Below are 18,236 nucleotides of genomic sequence, written 5' to 3'. Positions count from 1 at the left end.
TTTTTTTTTTTTTTTTTTTTTTTGGCAGTACACGGGCCTCTCACTGTTGTGGCCTCTCCCGTTGTGGAGCACAGGTTCCGGATGTGCAGGCTCAGGGGCCATGACTCACGGGCCCAGTCGCTCTGCGGCATGTGGGATCTTCCCGGACTGGGGCACGAACCCATGTCCCCTGCATCGGCAGGCGGACTCTCAACCACTGCGCCACCAGGGAAGCCCCTTGTTGGAACATTTTTAACCACAGTTTCAATTTCATTTCTTGTGATTGGTCTGTTCATATTTTCTATTTCTTCCTGGTTCAGTATTTGAAGGTTATACCTTTCTGAGAATTTGTCCATTTCTTCCAGGTTGTCCATTTTATTGGCATAGAGTTGCTTGTAGTATTCTCTTAGGATGCTTTGTATTTCTGCAATGTCCCTTGTAACTTCTCCTTTTTCATTTCTAATTTTACTGATTTGAGTCCTCTCCCTCTTTTTCTTGATGAATCTGTCTAAAGGTTTATCAATTTTGTTTATGTTCTCAAAGAACCAGCTTTTAGTTTTATTGATCTTTGCTATTGTTTTCTTTGTTTCTATTTCATTTATTTCTGCTCTGATCTTTATGATTTCTTTCCTTCTACTAACTTTGGGGTTTGTTTGTTCTTCTTCCTCTACTTACTTTAGGTGTAAGGTTAGATTGTTTATTTGAGAGTTTTCTTGTTTCTTGAGGTAGGATTGTATTGTTATAAACTTCCATCTTAGAACTGCTTTTGTTGCATCCCATAGGATTTAAAAAAAATAAATTTATTTATTTATTTCTGGCTGCGTTGGGTCTTCGTTGCTGTGCATGGTCTTTCTCAAGTTGTGGTGAGCGGGGGCTACTCTTTGTTGTGGTGCCCGGGCTTCTAATTGCAGTGGCTTCTCTTATTGCAGATCAGGGGCTCTAGGCATGCAAACTTCGGTAGTTGTGGCACTCGGGCTCAGTAGTTGTGGCTCGTGGGCTCTAGAGCACAGGCTCAGTAATTGGGGCGCATGGACTCAGCTGCTCTGCGGCATGTAGGATCTTCCTGGACCAGGGCTTGAACCCGTGTCCCCTGCATTGGCAGGTGGATTCTTAACCGCTGCACCACCACGGAAGTCCCTGCATCCCATAGGTTTTGGATCATTGTGTTTTTGTTGTCATTTGTCTCTCTATATTTTTTGATTTCCTCCTTGATTTCTTCAGTGATCTCTTGGTTATTTAGTAATGTATTGTTTAGCCTCCACGTGTTTATGTTTTTTTATGGTTTTTCCCCTGTAATTTATTTCTAATGTCATAGTGTTTTGGTCGGAAAAGATGCTTGATATGATTTCAGTTTTCTTAAATTTACCGAGGCTTGATCTGTGACCCAAGATGTGATCTATCCTGGAGAATGTTCCATGTGCACTTGAGAATAAAGTGTAATTTGCTGTTTTCTGATGGAATGTCCTATAAGTGTCATTTAAAGCTTGTGTTTCCTTATTAATTTTCTGTCTGGATGGTCTGTTCATTGGTGTAAGTGAGGTGTTAAAGTCCTCCACTATTATTGTGTTACTGCCCATTTCCTCTTTTATAGCTGTTAGCATTTTCCTTATGTACTGAGGTGCTCTGATGTTGGGGGTGCATATATATTTATAATTTTTTTAACAACTTTATTGGAGTATGGTTGCTTTACAATGTTGTGTTAGTTTCTGCTGTAACAAAGTGAATCAGCTGTACATATACATATATCCCCATATCCCCTCCCTCTTGCATCTCCCTCCCACCCTCCCTATCCCACCCCTCTAGGTGGTCACAAAGCACTGAGCTGATCTCCCTGTGCTATGCGGCTGCTTCCCACTAGCTATTTTACATTTGGTAGTGTATATATGTCCATGCCACTCTCTCACTTCGTCCCAGCTTACCCTTCCCCCTCCCCGTGTCCTCAAGTCCATTCTCTATGTCTGCGTCTTTATTCCTGTCCTGCCCCAGGTTCTCCAGAACCTTTTTTTATTTTTTTAGATTCCATATATATGTGTTAGCAAATGTTATTTGTTTTTCTCTTTCTGACTAACTTCACTCTGTATGACAGACTCTATGTCCATCCACCTCACTATAAATAACTCAGTTTCATTTCTTTTTATGACTGAGTAATATTCTACTGTATATATGTACCACATCTTCTTTATCCATTCATCTGTCGATGGACACTTAGGTTGCTTCCATGTCCTGGCTATTGTAAATAGAGCTGCAATGAACATTGTGGTACATAACTCTTTTTGAATTATGGTTTTCTCAGGGTATATGCCCAGTAGTGGGATGCTGCTGGGTCATATGGTGGTTCTATTTTTAGTTTTTTAAGGCACCTCCAAACTGTTCTTCATAGTGGCTGTATCAATTTACATTCCCAGCAGCAGTGCAAGAGTGTTCCCTTTTCTCCACACCCTCTCCACCATTTATTGTTTGTAGATTTTTTTGATGATGACCATTCTGACTGGTGTGAGGGATACCTCATTGTAGTTTTGATTTGCATTTCTCTGATGATTAGTGGTATTGAGCATCCTTTCATGTGTTTGTTGGCGATCTGTATATCTTCTTTGGAGAAATGTCTGTTTAGGTCTTCTGCCCATTTTTGGATTGGGTTGTTTGTTTTTTGTTATGGAACTGCATGAGCTGCTTGTATATTTTGGAGATTAACCCTTTGTCAGTTGCTTCATTTGCAAATATTTTATCCCATTCTGAGGGTTTTCTTTTCATCTTGTTTATGGTTTCCTTTGCTGTGCAAAAGATTTTAAGTTTCATTAGGTCCCATTTGTTTATTTTTGTTTTTATTTCCATTTCTCTAGGAGGGTCAAAAAGGATCTTGCTGTGATTTATGTCATAGAGTATTATGCCTATGTTTTCCTCTAAGAGTTTTATAGTGTCTGGCCTTACATTTACGTCTTTAGGTATATTTATAATTGTTATATTTTTTTTGTGGATTGATTCCTTGATCATTATGTAGTGTTCTTCCTTGTCTCTTGTAACATTCTTTATTTTAAAGTCTATTTTATCTGTTATGAGTATTGCTACTCCAACTTTCTTTTGATTTCCATTTGCATGGAATATCTTTTTCCATCCCCTCACTTTCAGTCTGTATGTGTCCCTAGGTCTGAAGTGGGTTTCTTATAGACAGCGTATAGATGGGTCTTGTTTTTGTATCCAGTCAGCGAACATCTGTCTTTTGGTTGGAGCATTTAATCCATTCACACTTAAGGTGATTATTGATATGTATGTTCCTATTACCATTGGGTTTGTTTTTGTAGGTCCTTTTCTTCTCTTGTGTTTCCCACTTAGAGCAATTCCTTTAGCATTTGTTGTAGAGCTGGTTTGGTGGTGCTGAATTCTCTTAGCTTTTGCTTGTCTGTAAAGCTTTTCATTTCTCCATCGAATCTGAATGAGATCCTTGCTGGGTAGAGTAATCTTGGTTGTAGGTTCTTCCCTTTCATTGCTTTAAATATATCGTGCCACTCCCTTCTGGCTTGTAGAGTTTCTGCTGTGAAATCAGCTGTTAACCTTATGGGAGTTCCCTTGTATGTTATTTGTCATTTTTCCCTTGTTGCTTTTACTAAATTTTCTTTGCCTTTAATTTTTGTCAATTTGGTTACTATGTGTCTCAGCATGTTTCTCTTTGGGTTTATCCTGCCTGGGACTCTCTGCGCTTCCTGGACTTGGGTGGCTATTTCCTTTCCCATGTTAGGGAAGTTTTCAACTATAATCTCTTCAAATATTTTCCCGGGTCCTTTCTCTCTCTCTTCTCCTTCTGGGACCCCTATAACGTGAATGTTGGTGCATTTAATGTTGTCCCAGAGGTCTCTTAGGCTGCCTTCATTTCTTTTCATTCCTTTTTCTTTATTCTGTTCTGCAGCAGTGAATTGCACCATTCTGTCTTCCAGGTCACTTATCCGTTCTTCTGCTATTGATTCCTTCTAGGGTAGTTTTCTTTTCAGTTATTGTATTGTTCATCTCTGTTTGTTTGTTCTTTAATTCTTCTAGGTCTTTGTTAAGCATTTCTTGCATCTTCTTGATCTTTTCCTCCATTCTTTTTCCGAGGTCTTGGATCATCCTCACTATAATTATTCTGAATTCTTTTTCTGGAAGGTTGCCTATCTCCACTTCATTTAGTTGTTTTTCTGGGTTTTTATCTTCTTCCTTCATAGTACATAGTCCTCTTCCTTTTCCTTTTGTCTATCTTTCTGTGAATGTGGCTTTGTTCCACAGGCTGCAGAATTGTATTTCTTCTTGCTTCTGCTGTCTGCCCTCTCAGGCTTCATGTGGTCTTATTCTCTGACTGGTCATAGTAGGTGCTCAATAAACATTTGTAGAGTAAACATTGATTGCAATAAGTAGTCCAGGGAGTTTTTCTCTTTGCACGACAGTAGCAGTAGAGGGGGGCCCTGCCAGGTTAGGGTGACTGTTGCCTGAGGGATGTTTATAAAGGCCTTCTTTGGGAGTCTGGGTCTTTGGGACACTGTGATGAATCTAGAGGTGTCTGGGGTGCCCTGTGCCTCCATCCTTCTGGGCCATTAGGGGTCACTTAGCTCTCAGCATGATCCTGGGCAAGGGCATGGATCCCAGGGGTTCCAGTTGGCATAGACTATTCCCCCAGATATCAAGGCTCCTGAAATTCAGGTAGATGGGCTGATGCACCTAGGAAGTGGCACTTCCTGACTCTAGCCACTGCCTGCTGTCAAGGTCATTCAATTGTTCAGTTTCATTAATGACTGTCACACATGCTAACCCATGCTCATACATACCTTTCATTACCAGCTCATGCCTATTTAGTTTCTGGGAAACTTATTATTGTAGATTGAAAGCTACACACTTGAATAGTTTATAATATGCAGAATTGTTTCAAGACCTGGTGTTTATTATTGTATAAATTCTGAACTCCTTTTCTGAAAGTATTAGAAAAACGTCAATCCTATAATTCTTTACAAAATAACTACATTCCGTGACAATACGGTTACAAATGTTTATTTTGAAGAAGATGCTCAGCATGTCCTGTTTACTATTCTCTTGAGATGCAAAATGTTAGTTAGGTCTCTGAGGTGAATGAATGAATGCTTTGTGCAACCCAATGGGCACCAGTAGATAAAGGGAAGGATTGACTCCAACTAACTCTGAAGAGTCACTGTGATGATACCATTCACTGTGGGAATAGGGGGTGGATGGGGGTGGAAGGGGGTGGAGGGTGGGATCGATGAAGGTAAGTCCAGCAGCGCTGGAAGATTCTGAGCTGGACCATTTGGTACCTGCTGCCTCCTCGGGGCCTCTGTGGAGCCAGCTTGCAACTCGTAGACCTTCTAATCATAATCATGATAGTGATGATGGTGGGGCATAGCTATACGCCAGTCAGGGTATTAAGAATTTTCACTCCTTATAATTACCCATGAGGTGGTATTATCTCAGTTTCATAGGAAACTGAGGTCTAGACAGGTTAAGCGATGTTCTCAAGATCAGAGAGTGCATAAGTGGCAGAGCCAGCGCCCCAAGCCAGGTCTGTTTGCTTCTAAAGCATGTGCTCTTAACTGTGATACTGTATCACCTTCCCACAGTGACTTAGAGTTAATTAAATCACCAGTAAATGTTTATCTAGGAGCTGCTGGGTTTTGCTGCTTTTGCACTTGCTTCAACTATCTTAAGTAATAAACATGTACAAACACGCAGCATACTCAGGACACACACACAGGCATTCATAGATGCGATTTTATTTCTCTAATGCCCACTCTTCCTCCCTCCCTCCCCCCATGCACCCACCCACCCACCCACTCATCCATCCATCTGTCTAACAAGCACTTATCAGGGCATTGTGAGGTCTCAGGGGTACATCAGTGATGACATATTCCTTGCCCTTGAGGAGTACCTGGCCCAGTGGGGGGATGCTCTCCAAGTAAACAAGCCCTTAGGATGCAGAGTGATAAATCCTGCACACTGGGGGAAGGCGCTGGGTGCCATGGGAGCACAGAGGATGGGCAGCCCATCCTGTCATGAAGAGTTAGGAGGGCCAGCCAGGGGAGGTGACACCTATCTATGGTGACACCGTAGGGAAGACATCTTCTAAGGAGGGGAAAGAGAATATGTTCTCTCTCAGGGACGAGAGGGAACAATGTGCTGGTTGATCAGCTTCTTTGGTTGCAGAGTCAACAGTAAAAATCTGTACAACAAGGCAGCTCTGTTTGTGTCATAGGTTTCTGCTTCCCAGCTTCTTGGTGAAAGGTCCAGTCTTCTGGACTGAGGTGGCTCGGGCTCTGGTGATTAGTCATTGGCTAGCTCGTGGTCGTGGCTGGTTTCCACAATGATGTGAGGCCCTGACTGCCCACGCCCCCCAGGCCGGTGACCTTCATACCGTGTGGCATGGGTGGTTTTTTCTACCTTGAGCTGCTCCGCTTCCCTGGTTTTGGTGATGTGTCTTCTTTTTCTTCAAGGCCAAGTTTAGCGTCTCTGTGGTCATGGGTGTCCACTCCCTAATGTCCAAGCCCAGAAGAGGCTAACTGCAGAGGGAGGCTACAGGTCTCTAGGTGGCCAGGCTGCTCTATCACGAGGAGCCCTCCACGAACCCCAGCTGCACAGGAAGTTGAGAAGGGAGGCCCGTTCTCCACATTTTTCTGGTTGTCAAGGGCGGCAGCTCCGTACTGTATCATCACCAAGATCAAGGGAACTGTGTACTAGTCCAACCTTAATCTAACTTACAGTCCCTGCCATTTTCACGTTAGCAGGTTCATTTGGAGCTGGAAGTAATGGCCCACATCATGCCTCAGAGCCCGAGCAATGACTTATGTGGATGTCACCCACTGGCTTTTTATGGAAATTGTTAATAAATCAGTAATTCTATCTGCAGTGATGTTGTTGTGTTTATAAATATTTAATTTACCTCCAGGTGCCCACATTTCTTCCATCTTTGCCTTAAACTCTGCAGACATTGCTCTTCGTTCTGAAGCACTCCTCAATACGTTATCAGTAGCGGGAAAGGTTCACTCTCTCTCTCTCTCTCTTTCTGTCTCTCTGTCTCTGTCTCTGTAATATGGCTTTTTCTTTTCTTTTCTTTTTAATCTTTGTGTGATTTGGCTCGGGGCTTGGGGCTCATGCTGAGGGAAGGCAACATTTCTTGTGACAGTGATGAAAGGTTACTCCAGCTTCCGAAGGAGACCAACTAAATGTTCCAGTTCTGACCTTGCATGAGTGGAGACCTGTTGTTGGCATGTGTTTTTCCCCTCCTTCAAATTAATGACATTTAGAAGCTGAAATGGTGTCTGATGTTTTCCTCCTACAGAGAAATATCTTTGTCCTTGCCACTGACTCAGAAACCCAGTGCTTTGATTATTATAGTTTGGCAGGTTGAATGGAAAGGTCTTAAAAAAGTCAAAATAGAAACACAGTCCAAGTCGAGTGTTTCTCCACTGGAGATGGGGTTCCGGCCTCACAAAAGAGGACAGCGGCTGGGAAACAGCAAAAAACTTTCTTACGTCTCAGGATCCAATGTGAGCTAATTGTTGTTATTATCTTTTTATTCTTCTGTTTCAGGAAATTGCAGCTTATTTAATAACATTTGAGAAACACGAAGAATGGCTAACCACATCCCCTAAGACAAGGTAATGTCCCAGATCTCACAGTTTTTCAAATATGTACAGTAAATGGATTGATGTTCATTGATTACCTGATTTGGCCAGTCAATTCATGGGCAAGTTCAAAAGGCCATGTTCTGCCTGAGAGCTTGTGACACTGAGGTCTCAGTCATCAGCCTAAGATGGTGGTAGTGACTGCAATCGGATGGATTAAAAACAGGGCAGCTGCTGTCATGCAAGTTGGAAATTTTAAGCTGCTGGCTTGACGCTGGATCCTTCAGCCGGGTGCTTGGAAAAGGTCTGGCGGGCAGGACCATCAGGGGAAGTTGCTTTTGGGAAAGTGCCCATCTGACACCCGTGTTCTCTAGAAACTTACTTTCTAAAAGGGAAACTACCTCACCTGTCCACTTTCATCTCAATACGTTTTACAAACTGAAAGTCAAGTTTTTCTTGATGGTGTTAAGGTCTCCCAAATCAGAATTCACGGCTAAGTTTGCAGTTTATTATTTAGTCAATGTCCGTGAACCTGTCAACTGCCATGGACACTGCACTAGTCTCACCACTTGGGAATAGAGGGAATTGGTGAAGATTCAGCTGACTTGAATTCTGTCAGTGCAAGTGATATTCTTTTGTGAAGAATGGAGACATTGGGATTTAGGGCTGATTTTTAAAGGCAGCCTCTTCTTTCCGCCCTAGCTCTCATGTTTTCATTTTTAGAATGTTCCGTTCTAGAGCTTCGGAAATACCCGGCCACTCTCTTCCAATTGCCACAGTTTTTCTATCAGCGGTGACGGGGCCAGGTGTTTAACAGCCTGAGTGGTGTTAGCTGGAGTGCGGCTTACAGGATAACTGCTCTGTGGGTTTGAATTTGAGAGGCAGAAAGCCCAGTCTGTTCCCTTTGTCCAGAAGCACCAAATTCTCCAAATTTGTTAACTGGGAGACCAGGGAAAGGGTTGGGGGTGTGTCCTCTGCCCACTTGGCCATCAGCTTGACCTGTTCATCCTTTATGAGCCATGGAGGAGAGATGTTTCCTCAGCCTAGGAGATTCTTTAACATATTTCTTCGTGAGGCTTAGGTTTTTACTGGTTAGCATCCATTAGATGAGGACAGAATTTTCTATTTTGAAGGAGGTCAGAGGATACTGAGGAAAGGAGGATTAGTTCCTGAGACCTGCATCCTCCAGGTGAGGGTAGAGGTTGACTCAGTCTTTTACCTTTCAGCCTGAACCCCTCTGTAGGATGTCTTCAACTCCTCAGCCTTCTGAGGCTGTGATTTCCTTTGCTATAAAATCAAATGGTTTGTATCAGTCAGCTTTTGATGTGATAATGCCTTGTAAGAAACAATCTCCAAACTAAGTGACTTATAACAATACATTTTTATTTCCTGCTCATGGGTCTGTGGGGTGGCTGTGGCTTTGGGTTGACTTCAGGACCACTGGAGATGTGTCTTTCTGTTGTAGAAACTAGGCTGAGGAAGCCTCCCTGCCCCCATCCCTTCCCTGTCTGGGACATCTGGTTCTCATGGGGGATGGCAGAGGCTTAAAAGCCCAAGGCAATCCAAGGCAGGCACAGTGAAAACCCCTGGATATGATGCTGGATGTGGCATCATATGTCACACCTGCTCACAAATCCATTAGCCAAAGTAATTCCCGTAGCTGAGCCCAATAAGAATGAGGCCAAGAAGGACATTCTTTGCTACAGTGGGGTCGGAGTAGGGGCAGGGAGAAAGAATGGTGATGCAGTCTACTCTTTGGTGAGCACAGCCGTGTCCTGTACCATGGAAAGCCTGGCACACTCATCTCTCCTTCCTTCTGGGGACATCTTCTTCCAGGGCAGTGGTTCCCAAACTTGAGCAGGCATCAGAATCAGCTGAAGGGCTTGTTAAAGTAACGTGCTGCACCCCACCCCCAGTTTCTGATTCAGTATGTCTGGTGTGGGACCTGAGCACCTGTTATTTCTAACAGGTTCCAGGTGATGGGGTGCAGCTGGCCTGGGACCTCACTTTGAGAACTGCTGCCCTAGCTTCTCTGGACGGAAGAGAGCCTGTCTGATCCCTGCTTCAGCACCATTTCCTGGCTCCCCACAGCGGTTCTCATTTCGAGCAGCCTCCAGCCGCTCCACACTCCCTTCACTCCTCAGCAAAACACTCCCTGAATCTAAGCGGAAGGAAAGAGCTTCTCTTTAGCCAGAGAGTGAGAGTTTCTGGAACGTGTCCCGGGCCAGACGTCTGATTTCAGATATGCAGACACATGTCCTGTTTCAGCTGCCCTCTGCCTGCACAACAAGGCGGGGATTCTGCCTCACGTTTCAGTCTGAACTTGGGTTTCCACGGAGAAGCGAATGTCACTCACGGTCATGCCTGACTCACTTGACTTCTGGGAGTATAAATAGAGCTGAGAGCCTTCCCATCCCGAGGCACAAGGGGTGCCCCGGCAGCAGAGAGGGAGTGTGGGTTTCGATATTGACAAATCTGGGTTTGAGCCTTGGCCCTGTCACTCAGTAGCTTTGTGACTTTAAGAAAGTCATTTCATCCCCTTTCAAAGGTCTACTTTTTCTTCTTCACGCATGAAACAGGGGTCAATGTTGATTCTGTCCTCACTGATTCTGTCACGATGAGGACTGAATGAGATAGTATTTGTGATCTTTCTTTGCATGCTGTGAGGGTCCATGTCCAAGCACGGGGGTGTCATCGTCCCTCTTGTCTGCAAGGGGCTGTCCCCAGGCCTCCTGGAGGCTTTGATTTTAGGACGCACGTTCCACAATCTCTCCAGGCTTTGGAAGGATGAATTTCTTTCCTAAGGGCAGAGGGTGAAGACAGAACGTTTCCTATTAGTCTTATAATATCCAATCCGTGTTTACACTTGAAAGCGTCTTGTCCCAGGAGGGGGAAAAGTTGCTGTGATTGTTCAAGAATCTTCTTAAAGTAGTTGTTGAGTTGAGTTTGGATCTCCCCACCCCGCCTTCTCTTGTATTGAAATTAATTGACGCAGTGAACTGCTGAGCTCTTGCAAACCGGCCTCCTGGTATTAAGGAATTAATGACACCAAAACTCTGTTGAACGAGGAGGTGATACAACTTCTCTTTGCTGCCGCTGCTAATTTCATTTTAGAAAATTAATAAAAATGAATTGCACCACTGACATTTATAGAGTTTCCTAATAAAATGATACATTGTTTGTGTGGAGGAATCCCTATTAAATTAATTGTTGTATTCAGCTCACATATAGATGTTGGTATAGGAGCTGCAGAGGGACCCACTCCTTGTCTCCGTGGCTTGCTGATGGCTGGGGGTTATAAATAGAGCCCTTGCTCGATCCTGCCCTAATTACAGAGAAGGTCCTGGGAGTCCCACTCACCTGTTTAATAATGAAGTGTGCTACAAGGAGGCTCCCAGGGTTGGGGTCCCGGGGGCAGCAGTGGCGCTATGACAGGGCTGAATGCAGATTGTTGAAACAGCCCGTATTGTATTATCAGCAACTGGGATCTTCTGGAAATGGCACCTTGAGAAATCACCCTTCAAGACGTCTTTATTTGGCACTTGCTCTGTGCCCAGCACTACAGTAATGCCGCAGGGAGACCCCAGGGGACTCCACACTCCCCACCCCACCAGCTGGATTTAGAATCTTGGAATCAAGAGCTTCCACCCTCCGTCTTGTACGTTCTTCCAGCTCCTCCTTCTGGCCTTGATTCTTTGTCACTTTCTCTGTGAGGCCCTCCCTGAGCCCACAATTTAGAATCGCACCCCTGCCATCCAGGCAGAATCCCTTTCCTCTTTCCCTGTTTTCTGTTTCTCTAGTGTACTTACCGCCGTCTGACACACTGTGCAGTTCCCCTATTTATTTGTTTAATTCACTTATTCATTATCTGACCTCCTCTCCCCCAAAGTAAAAGTACCACAAGGAGAGGGGCTTTCAGTCTGGCTCGTTCAAGGGGCCTCCCCAACGCCTGCAGCGCTGCTGGACACACGGTGGGTGCTCCGTGAATATTTGTGAAATGAATGAGAGAGTGAGTCAGGGTTTGAAGGGAGAGACCTGGGCTGACTCTCTTTTTGTCTTGTATAGATTGCCCTTGTACTGTGCTCTGGGGTACTTCTGTGGGCTTGTAAGTCCTTTCAACACCTCTGCCAGGTGATGAGATGGAGAGAGGGTGTATTATCTGTCCAAGGTTGCACAGTGAATGTTGGAACTGGAACTTGAACCCAGGATTATCTTATTGCAAAGCCCACAAACTTAGCTTTGATGCTAACCCTCTGCTGGTGTGGGATTTGAAGGTGGCCCCGCAAATTGTTCCACTATTCTTTCCCACCTCCCATCTCCACGAATTCTGAACCGCCCGGGAGACCCAGCCTCCCTTTGCTGGTGAGCTTGGCTGTGGGTTCCTGTGCTGGCCTCTGGAGATGGATTTAGCCCGGAGTTGCAGGCAGTGTGGAGAAGCACACACTTCCCCCCAGGGTGGAGAGCAGAGCCCAGCAGAGCACAGGCAGGCGGGCTGCGAAACTTAGCAATCCCAATAATTTATTTCTCCTCCCCTGGGAAACATGCAAACTTCCTTGGAAGCCGGGGACACGCAAAGCTCAAAATGGAATCGAAAACATTTCCTTCCCAGGAATCCTGTGTGTATCGGTTAGAAGGAGGCTGGAAAATGTTATTCATTATCTAATTAATTAATTAGATTTAAATAGATGACATCTTAACGCTGAAACACTAAAGGTCTAATAATAGAATTTTCCTATAATGAACACTAAATGCTTCTTGGTCAATAAGCAGTAAAACAGCCAATAGAGGGAGGGTTCTGGAAGGAAAGGAGAAGGAAAGTGAGACCTGAGTTTCAAGAAGACCCAAGGGACTCGGCGAGAGACCCACGCTCGCTCTCCCGGCTCTCAGGACCCTGTAGGTCCACTGCTTCTTCCACCCTGGACCTTTCCCACCCCAGTGGTAGGAACATGTCTTGGGTCTTCTGCCCTTTCCTCCAAAGTTCTCCCTCCCAGGACTCCAAGAACTCCAGGGTTTGACTATTAACTCTCTGTGGACATTCCCCCAAGTCTGAACCTCTCTCCTGGGCCGCCTGGATGTCATGTTATTATCTCAAACTCATCATCTTTCCTCTCCCTCCAGCCCTCACTTCTGCTCTGTTTCCGTTCTCTGATTTCCCTTGTTGTCAGAACCTCATCTTAAAGGGTCCAAAGCTCACACCTTGTCCTCCTTCACGGCCCCTCTTTCTCTTTCATCCCCTGAATAGAATTAGTCACCAGTTCTGCCAGTTGCAAACTGTAATTCACATCCTTACTTTCCTGTGTCCCCCAGGTTCAGCCCTTGCCACCTGCATCATGCTTGGGTTATGAAACAGCTCTGGACACTCGCCTCTCCAGGCTGGACTCCTTTCCTCCCGCTGGTTTCCCTGAAACGCTCCTTGTGTTACATTGCTGTTCCCCTTGAAAACCTTAGCAACTTCCTATGAGATGAAGCCAGTGTTGTGTTCAAGGCCCTTATTCTGCCTCAACCTCCCTTTCTCAATCCTTTTCTTCGACTCCCCACAGCAAAGTACCCATTACAGTTAGGGGCCTGCTTCCTGCTCTTCAGAGGCCACTGACCTCCCCTCAAATGCCCCACGTCCAACCCAATCTGCCCGCCCCTCGGATCTGACGTCTTCCCGGGAGGTCCCCCAAACACGCCAACTCACAGGGAGCCCTCTTCTCTGTCAGCTTCTGCAGCCCGCGTTCTTTGTCATCAGTTTTTGACAATTTAGTGATCATAAGCGTGGAAGTCTTACCTCCTCACGGGGACAGCGAGCTCCCCAGGGGCAGGGCCGCGCCTTCCCTGTTGTCTCTGAAGGGCTTGCACGCAGAGAAGCAGGAGCTTTGAGGGTGCGCGGCAGTGTGCGGGCTCGCGGTTGAGCGGCAGACTCGCACCTGCGCAGACCAGCGGAGAGGGGCCAGGCGGTGGCGCCGGCGTGGGCAGAGCGCTCCACCCAGGAAGCCAGCCTCATCAGGCCCCACGTGGGTCCCTGTGCAGGTGGGGCTGCTTTGGCCAGGACCTCTGTAAGTGGCACACTAGAGTCACCTCTCACTGCCAGGTCTTCTGCTCCTTGGGGCAGTTACAGGACTTTTCTAAGGAAGCCCCTATTCCTGGGGAGTGAGCAGAATAGAATTGCACAAATCATGTGGAGATCTCATCTGGAGGATTAAAAAATTCCCAGAACTAAAAAGGAATTTTTAAGATAATTTTTTTAAAGTTTATTTTTATTTCTTTGGCTGCATTGGGTCTTCATGGCTGTGCGCGGGCTTTCTCTAGTTGCGGCGAGCGGGGGCTACTCTTTGTTGCGGTGCGTGGGCTTCTCATTGCGGTGGCTTCTCTTGTTGCAGAGCATGGACTCCAGGTGTGCGGGCTTCAGTAGTTGTGGCTCACGGGCTCTAGAGCACAGGCTCAGTAGTTGTGGCTTACGGGCTCTAGAACGCAGGCTCAGTAGTTGTGGCGCAGGGACTTAGTTGCTCCGCGGCATGTGGGATCTTCCCGGACCAGGGCTCGAACCTGTGTCCCCTGCACTGGCAGGCAGATTCTTAACCACTGTGCCACCAGGGAAGTCATGATACGTGCTACAACATGGATGAGCTGTGAGGACGTGATGCTCAGTGAAATGAACTAGCCACAGGAGGGTGAGTACTGGATGATCCCGTTTATGTGAGGTGCTGAAAGCAGTCAGATTCGTGGAGGCGCAGAGTGGAATGGTGGGGGCCAGGGGCTGGGGGAGGGGTGGGGAGTTAGGGTTTGATGAGACAGAGTTTCAGTTTGGGATGATGAAAAAGTTTTGAGGATGGGTGGTGGTGAAGGCTGCACAACAACGCGAGTGTACTTAATGCCAGTGAACAGTACACTTAAAAACGGGAAATTTTATGTTATATATATTTTACAACAATTAAAAGAAAAAGATTCCCACGACTGCCTCTGTAGCTGTGTCCAGCCAGGCAGAGCCGGGAGCTGAGGATTGGTCCTGTGCGTGTGTGCGTGTGCGTGTGTGTGTGCGCGCGCGTGTGTGTGCGTGTGTGTGTTTGTGGCGGGTGCTATTGGTGGACAGTTGGGGAGGGCAGCTTTATACCTAGATCATTTCAGGGACTCTGTCCTTCGGAACTGCAAAAGAAGAAATAAACTAGGCTGGCAATGATTTCAATGCGGTGACCTCTGCATTCTGTGAATTGGGGAACCTGCTATCAAATTAATATAACGATGTGTCATGTTACATCCATTCCGCAGTGCCTACCGCATTGAGCAAATTCTTGACGAAGTCCAAACTGTTATCATTAACCAAAGAGCAAAAGTAGCAGCGGGTGGCGGCCGCTGGCTCAGGACTCATGAGGAGCCCCAGCTGCCCTGGGCCCCCCGGAAGGCATGTGCCTTGGGGGTCCTGTAGTTTGGATGCATTTCTGGATGAGGCGGGGAATGAGCGGTGACCTGGATCCTGAGGAAGTGTCTGGTGTCTCGATGGTGGTGGGGAAATCCCCAAGCTCCATATCAAAGTGGGTCTGCCCCAGATTCCAGTGCATCTTCCAGAATCACAGAATGCAGAATGTCAAAGTGGGAGGAGACGGTGGAGGCCGCCGATTCCCCCCGGTGCCCAGGAAGGGGGCCAAGGCGGGGGCACTGGCTGCCCAGAACCCTGGTCCTTGGTGCCCCTGGGAGCAGACCCGGGCTGGCTTCAGGTTTCCAGCTACACAGCCTTAAGTGGCCACCCTTTGTGCGGGTGGGTGCGGGGGCATGTCACACTCACGGGCTTTGTGTGTCCTCTGCTATCGTGCCAGCTCTCATCACCTCCCTTCCCACTTCCTGGAGCCAGGAGTGCAAGTCTAGGGCCTCTTTCCTGGGAGGGAGCCAACAGAGGGGAGAGGGTGTGTTTGTGTCTCGTATCTCGCCGGTTTAGGCAGCTGTCAGCTTCTGCCTCCAACCTCCACTTTCTTTTACCCTCTTTATTTTTATCAACAATATCCATGCACGTAGTTTAATCAGGCAGATGGTCCTAAAAGTCTTGTAAGAAGGAACAGCAGCGCTCTGCCCTACAGCTCAGTCCCATCTCCCAGGAGTGACCACTGCCAATTCTTTTAGTTCTGATTTACCTCCCGACTTTTCAATGTGCTTATTCTGCTGTCTCTTGATTTGTCAGTTTTAGATGTTATCTTCTGACTTCCCTGTGTGCTAGAGGAGGATCTGTTCTCTCACTCTGCCATCTCCTCTGCTTCCCGTATCTGGGAAGAGGGCTCGTCAATGGGGGTAGCCAGCTTCCATGGGTGGGGATCCTGAAAGTCTGCATCTCCAGATACCGACGTCTGGAGATACCACTCGGGGTTCTCCGGAGAAGGATCTGTCAGTGCGCTGCCTGGTGGTTTGGGCTTGGAGGCTAGTGGTCTGGGAAGCAGGCAGGGAGGGGACTTGAAATTTCACCATCAATTAACGAATTCTCCTGGTTTACATCCGTGTTTCCTGCCTCTCCTCTGCTGTCTCCAAGTTTGGGGTCTTTCGGGGTCCCTTTCTGCAAGAAGAAACATGTCTCCAGTGGGGGCAGAGACCGGGTGGGGTGTGTAGGGCCCTGGGAGGGTCTGACTGTTCCCTGCACAGGTCTGCAGCCTCTCCATCCCTCCCTCCCTCTCACCCTATCCGAGTCTCTGCTTCTCTGGCACCTGATCCTTCCAGTCCATGGGTGTTTCTGGGGCTCTGCAGGCGAATTGGCTTGTTTATCCTGGTGCCCCCTCGAGGGCATGTGGGTTTTTGCTGCTTCTGTTCTGCCGAGTCGGTTACCAACGCTGCATCTGCCGTCCATCTCTCTAGAATGTGTTGACACCCTTGACCCCCTCCTGTCTCCGTTCCCCTTTGCTCTGTCCTTGTGGGTTTATACCCGTGATCACCCCTCTACTGTCATTAGATCGGAGACACGATGCTCGGTCCTTCACGTCAAGGGACCCTGTCCCTTGAGGGTGGTGCTTGCTGGCCACTGCCCAGCCCTTCTGCCTGGGACCTGCTCCCCTGTTTTCTCTTCCTCTCTCCTCTTCTTAGGCTCACTCTCAGTCTTACTTGCTCTTTCACTGTCTTGCTTTTTTCTCTTTCTCTCCTTTTTAGTCTGCAGAAAGAAATGCCTCACAATGCAGTTTTGAAGTTTCGAAATGCACAGCTGCTTAGGGCCCAGGAAACCCTGCGGCTGAGACGTGCAGGCTTCTTGGGTGCAGGGAGGTGGGCCCAAAGGCCAGCAGCTCCAGTGATACCACACCCTCTTTAATGCAGCCCCCCCCCCCCGGCTCAGAGCCTCTCCTGGTGTGGGCATAAGGGGTGTGACCTCTTCTGGGCAGGATTTTGGGGGTCCTGGGTGTGGCCAGGGCCAGTCAGTATGCCATGCGAGTCACCTGACAATGGCACCTTGATGCCTTTGTCTCTGCTTGGCTATGAAGGTGTCTTCCGTGATTGTCCAAGTCTCCGGGCAGGGTGCTTCTCATCAGGGCACCTGTGATGCAAGTTGGGGTGCAGGGCACTCTGCCTGGAGACTGCTCACCCAGGGGACACCTGCCAGCACCTCTAAGCAGGACACCTGACAGTAAAGACTTTCTGAGAATGAAACACACTGGCATTGTGCTCGCACAAATGGATGGGTGTTCACCTACCCTGTCGGAGTCCATCAACCGTAATCTCATTTTCCTTCTGCTGCCGACCAGTTTATTCTTAGCATCTTCACTCCCCTTTCCTGAATTTGGAAAATTAGGATTGTCTGGTATCTCTGTAATTTGTCCAGATTGGTATCTGTGGTATTTCCTCCGGATCAATTCTGATCTAATAAATCGATGTTGGCTGTGCAGAGAGGGGGCCGATGGTGTGCTTGGGGGTGTCGCAAGGTTGGAAGGTGTGTTCTCGGAACGGACCACTTTCTGCAATTCGTCATCTTCCGTGTAATGAGTAATTCTCAAATCAGCTGGGTATTCTGGGCTGGAGATTCTCCCACTGTTCGCAGTCTGGCCAGGAGGTAGTATTATCTTTGCTATTCTTAGATTTTCTAGTCTTTTATTACGGGGCTTTAAAAAAATTCAAAAGAAGCCAAAAACAAAGGAAGAAAATCTCTCCTGGTTCTCCAACTCTACCTCATATCCCACTTTCCACACAAGCGTTTGCTTTGTATCGTGTGTGTTTATATACATACACACATGTACAAATGCATAATACACCCATGTGCACAGATACACACATACACAGAAGTACACGCACACATACTAACACACACATGCACACAAATAGACACACACATGCACAGACATGCACGGACACATAATATACAACATAACACACATGTAAGCAGTGTATACATGTGTGCACACAACACTCATATACATTCAGAAATACACAATATACACATGCACACTTATACACGTATACATAAGTGCACAACGTATACGAATACACAACAGCCCACACACATACACACATGTGCACACGCAACACATCCTTTGCCACTTCAGTCATTATTTTCCTTTTTTCTTCCAGTTTTATTGAGCTGTAATTGAGACACAGCACTGTGTGAGTTTAAGATGCACAGCGTGATGAGTTGACTACATACGTCACGAAGTGGTTATCATAGTAACTTTAGTGACCGTCCTTCATCTCAAATACATACAAGATTAAAGAAATGGAAAGACT

General features: G+C 46.8%; 1 protein-coding gene across 6 annotated transcripts in view; it reads left to right on the top strand.

Moving 5' to 3' along the window:
* Positions 1-18,236, top strand: part of CAMTA1 (calmodulin binding transcription activator 1) — an 894,875-nt gene that overhangs the window by 291,271 nt on the left and 585,368 nt on the right. For all 6 annotated transcript variants that reach the window (XM_027110324.1, XM_027110321.1, XM_027110323.1 and 3 more), the window contains one exon: positions 7,537-7,604. In XM_027110324.1, coding sequence (XP_026966125.1) covers positions 7,537-7,604 — 68 coding nt within the window. The remainder of the gene's footprint in view (positions 1-7,536; positions 7,605-18,236) is intronic.

The sequence above is a fragment of the Aethalodelphis obliquidens genome, unplaced genomic scaffold (genome assembly GCF_003676395.1).
Source record: "Aethalodelphis obliquidens isolate GAN/ISIS:26980383/991018 unplaced genomic scaffold, ASM367639v1 scaffold9, whole genome shotgun sequence".
Classification (NCBI taxonomy): domain Eukaryota; kingdom Metazoa; phylum Chordata; class Mammalia; order Artiodactyla; family Delphinidae; genus Aethalodelphis; species Aethalodelphis obliquidens.
This window is presented reverse-complemented; position numbering and strand designations above follow the sequence as displayed.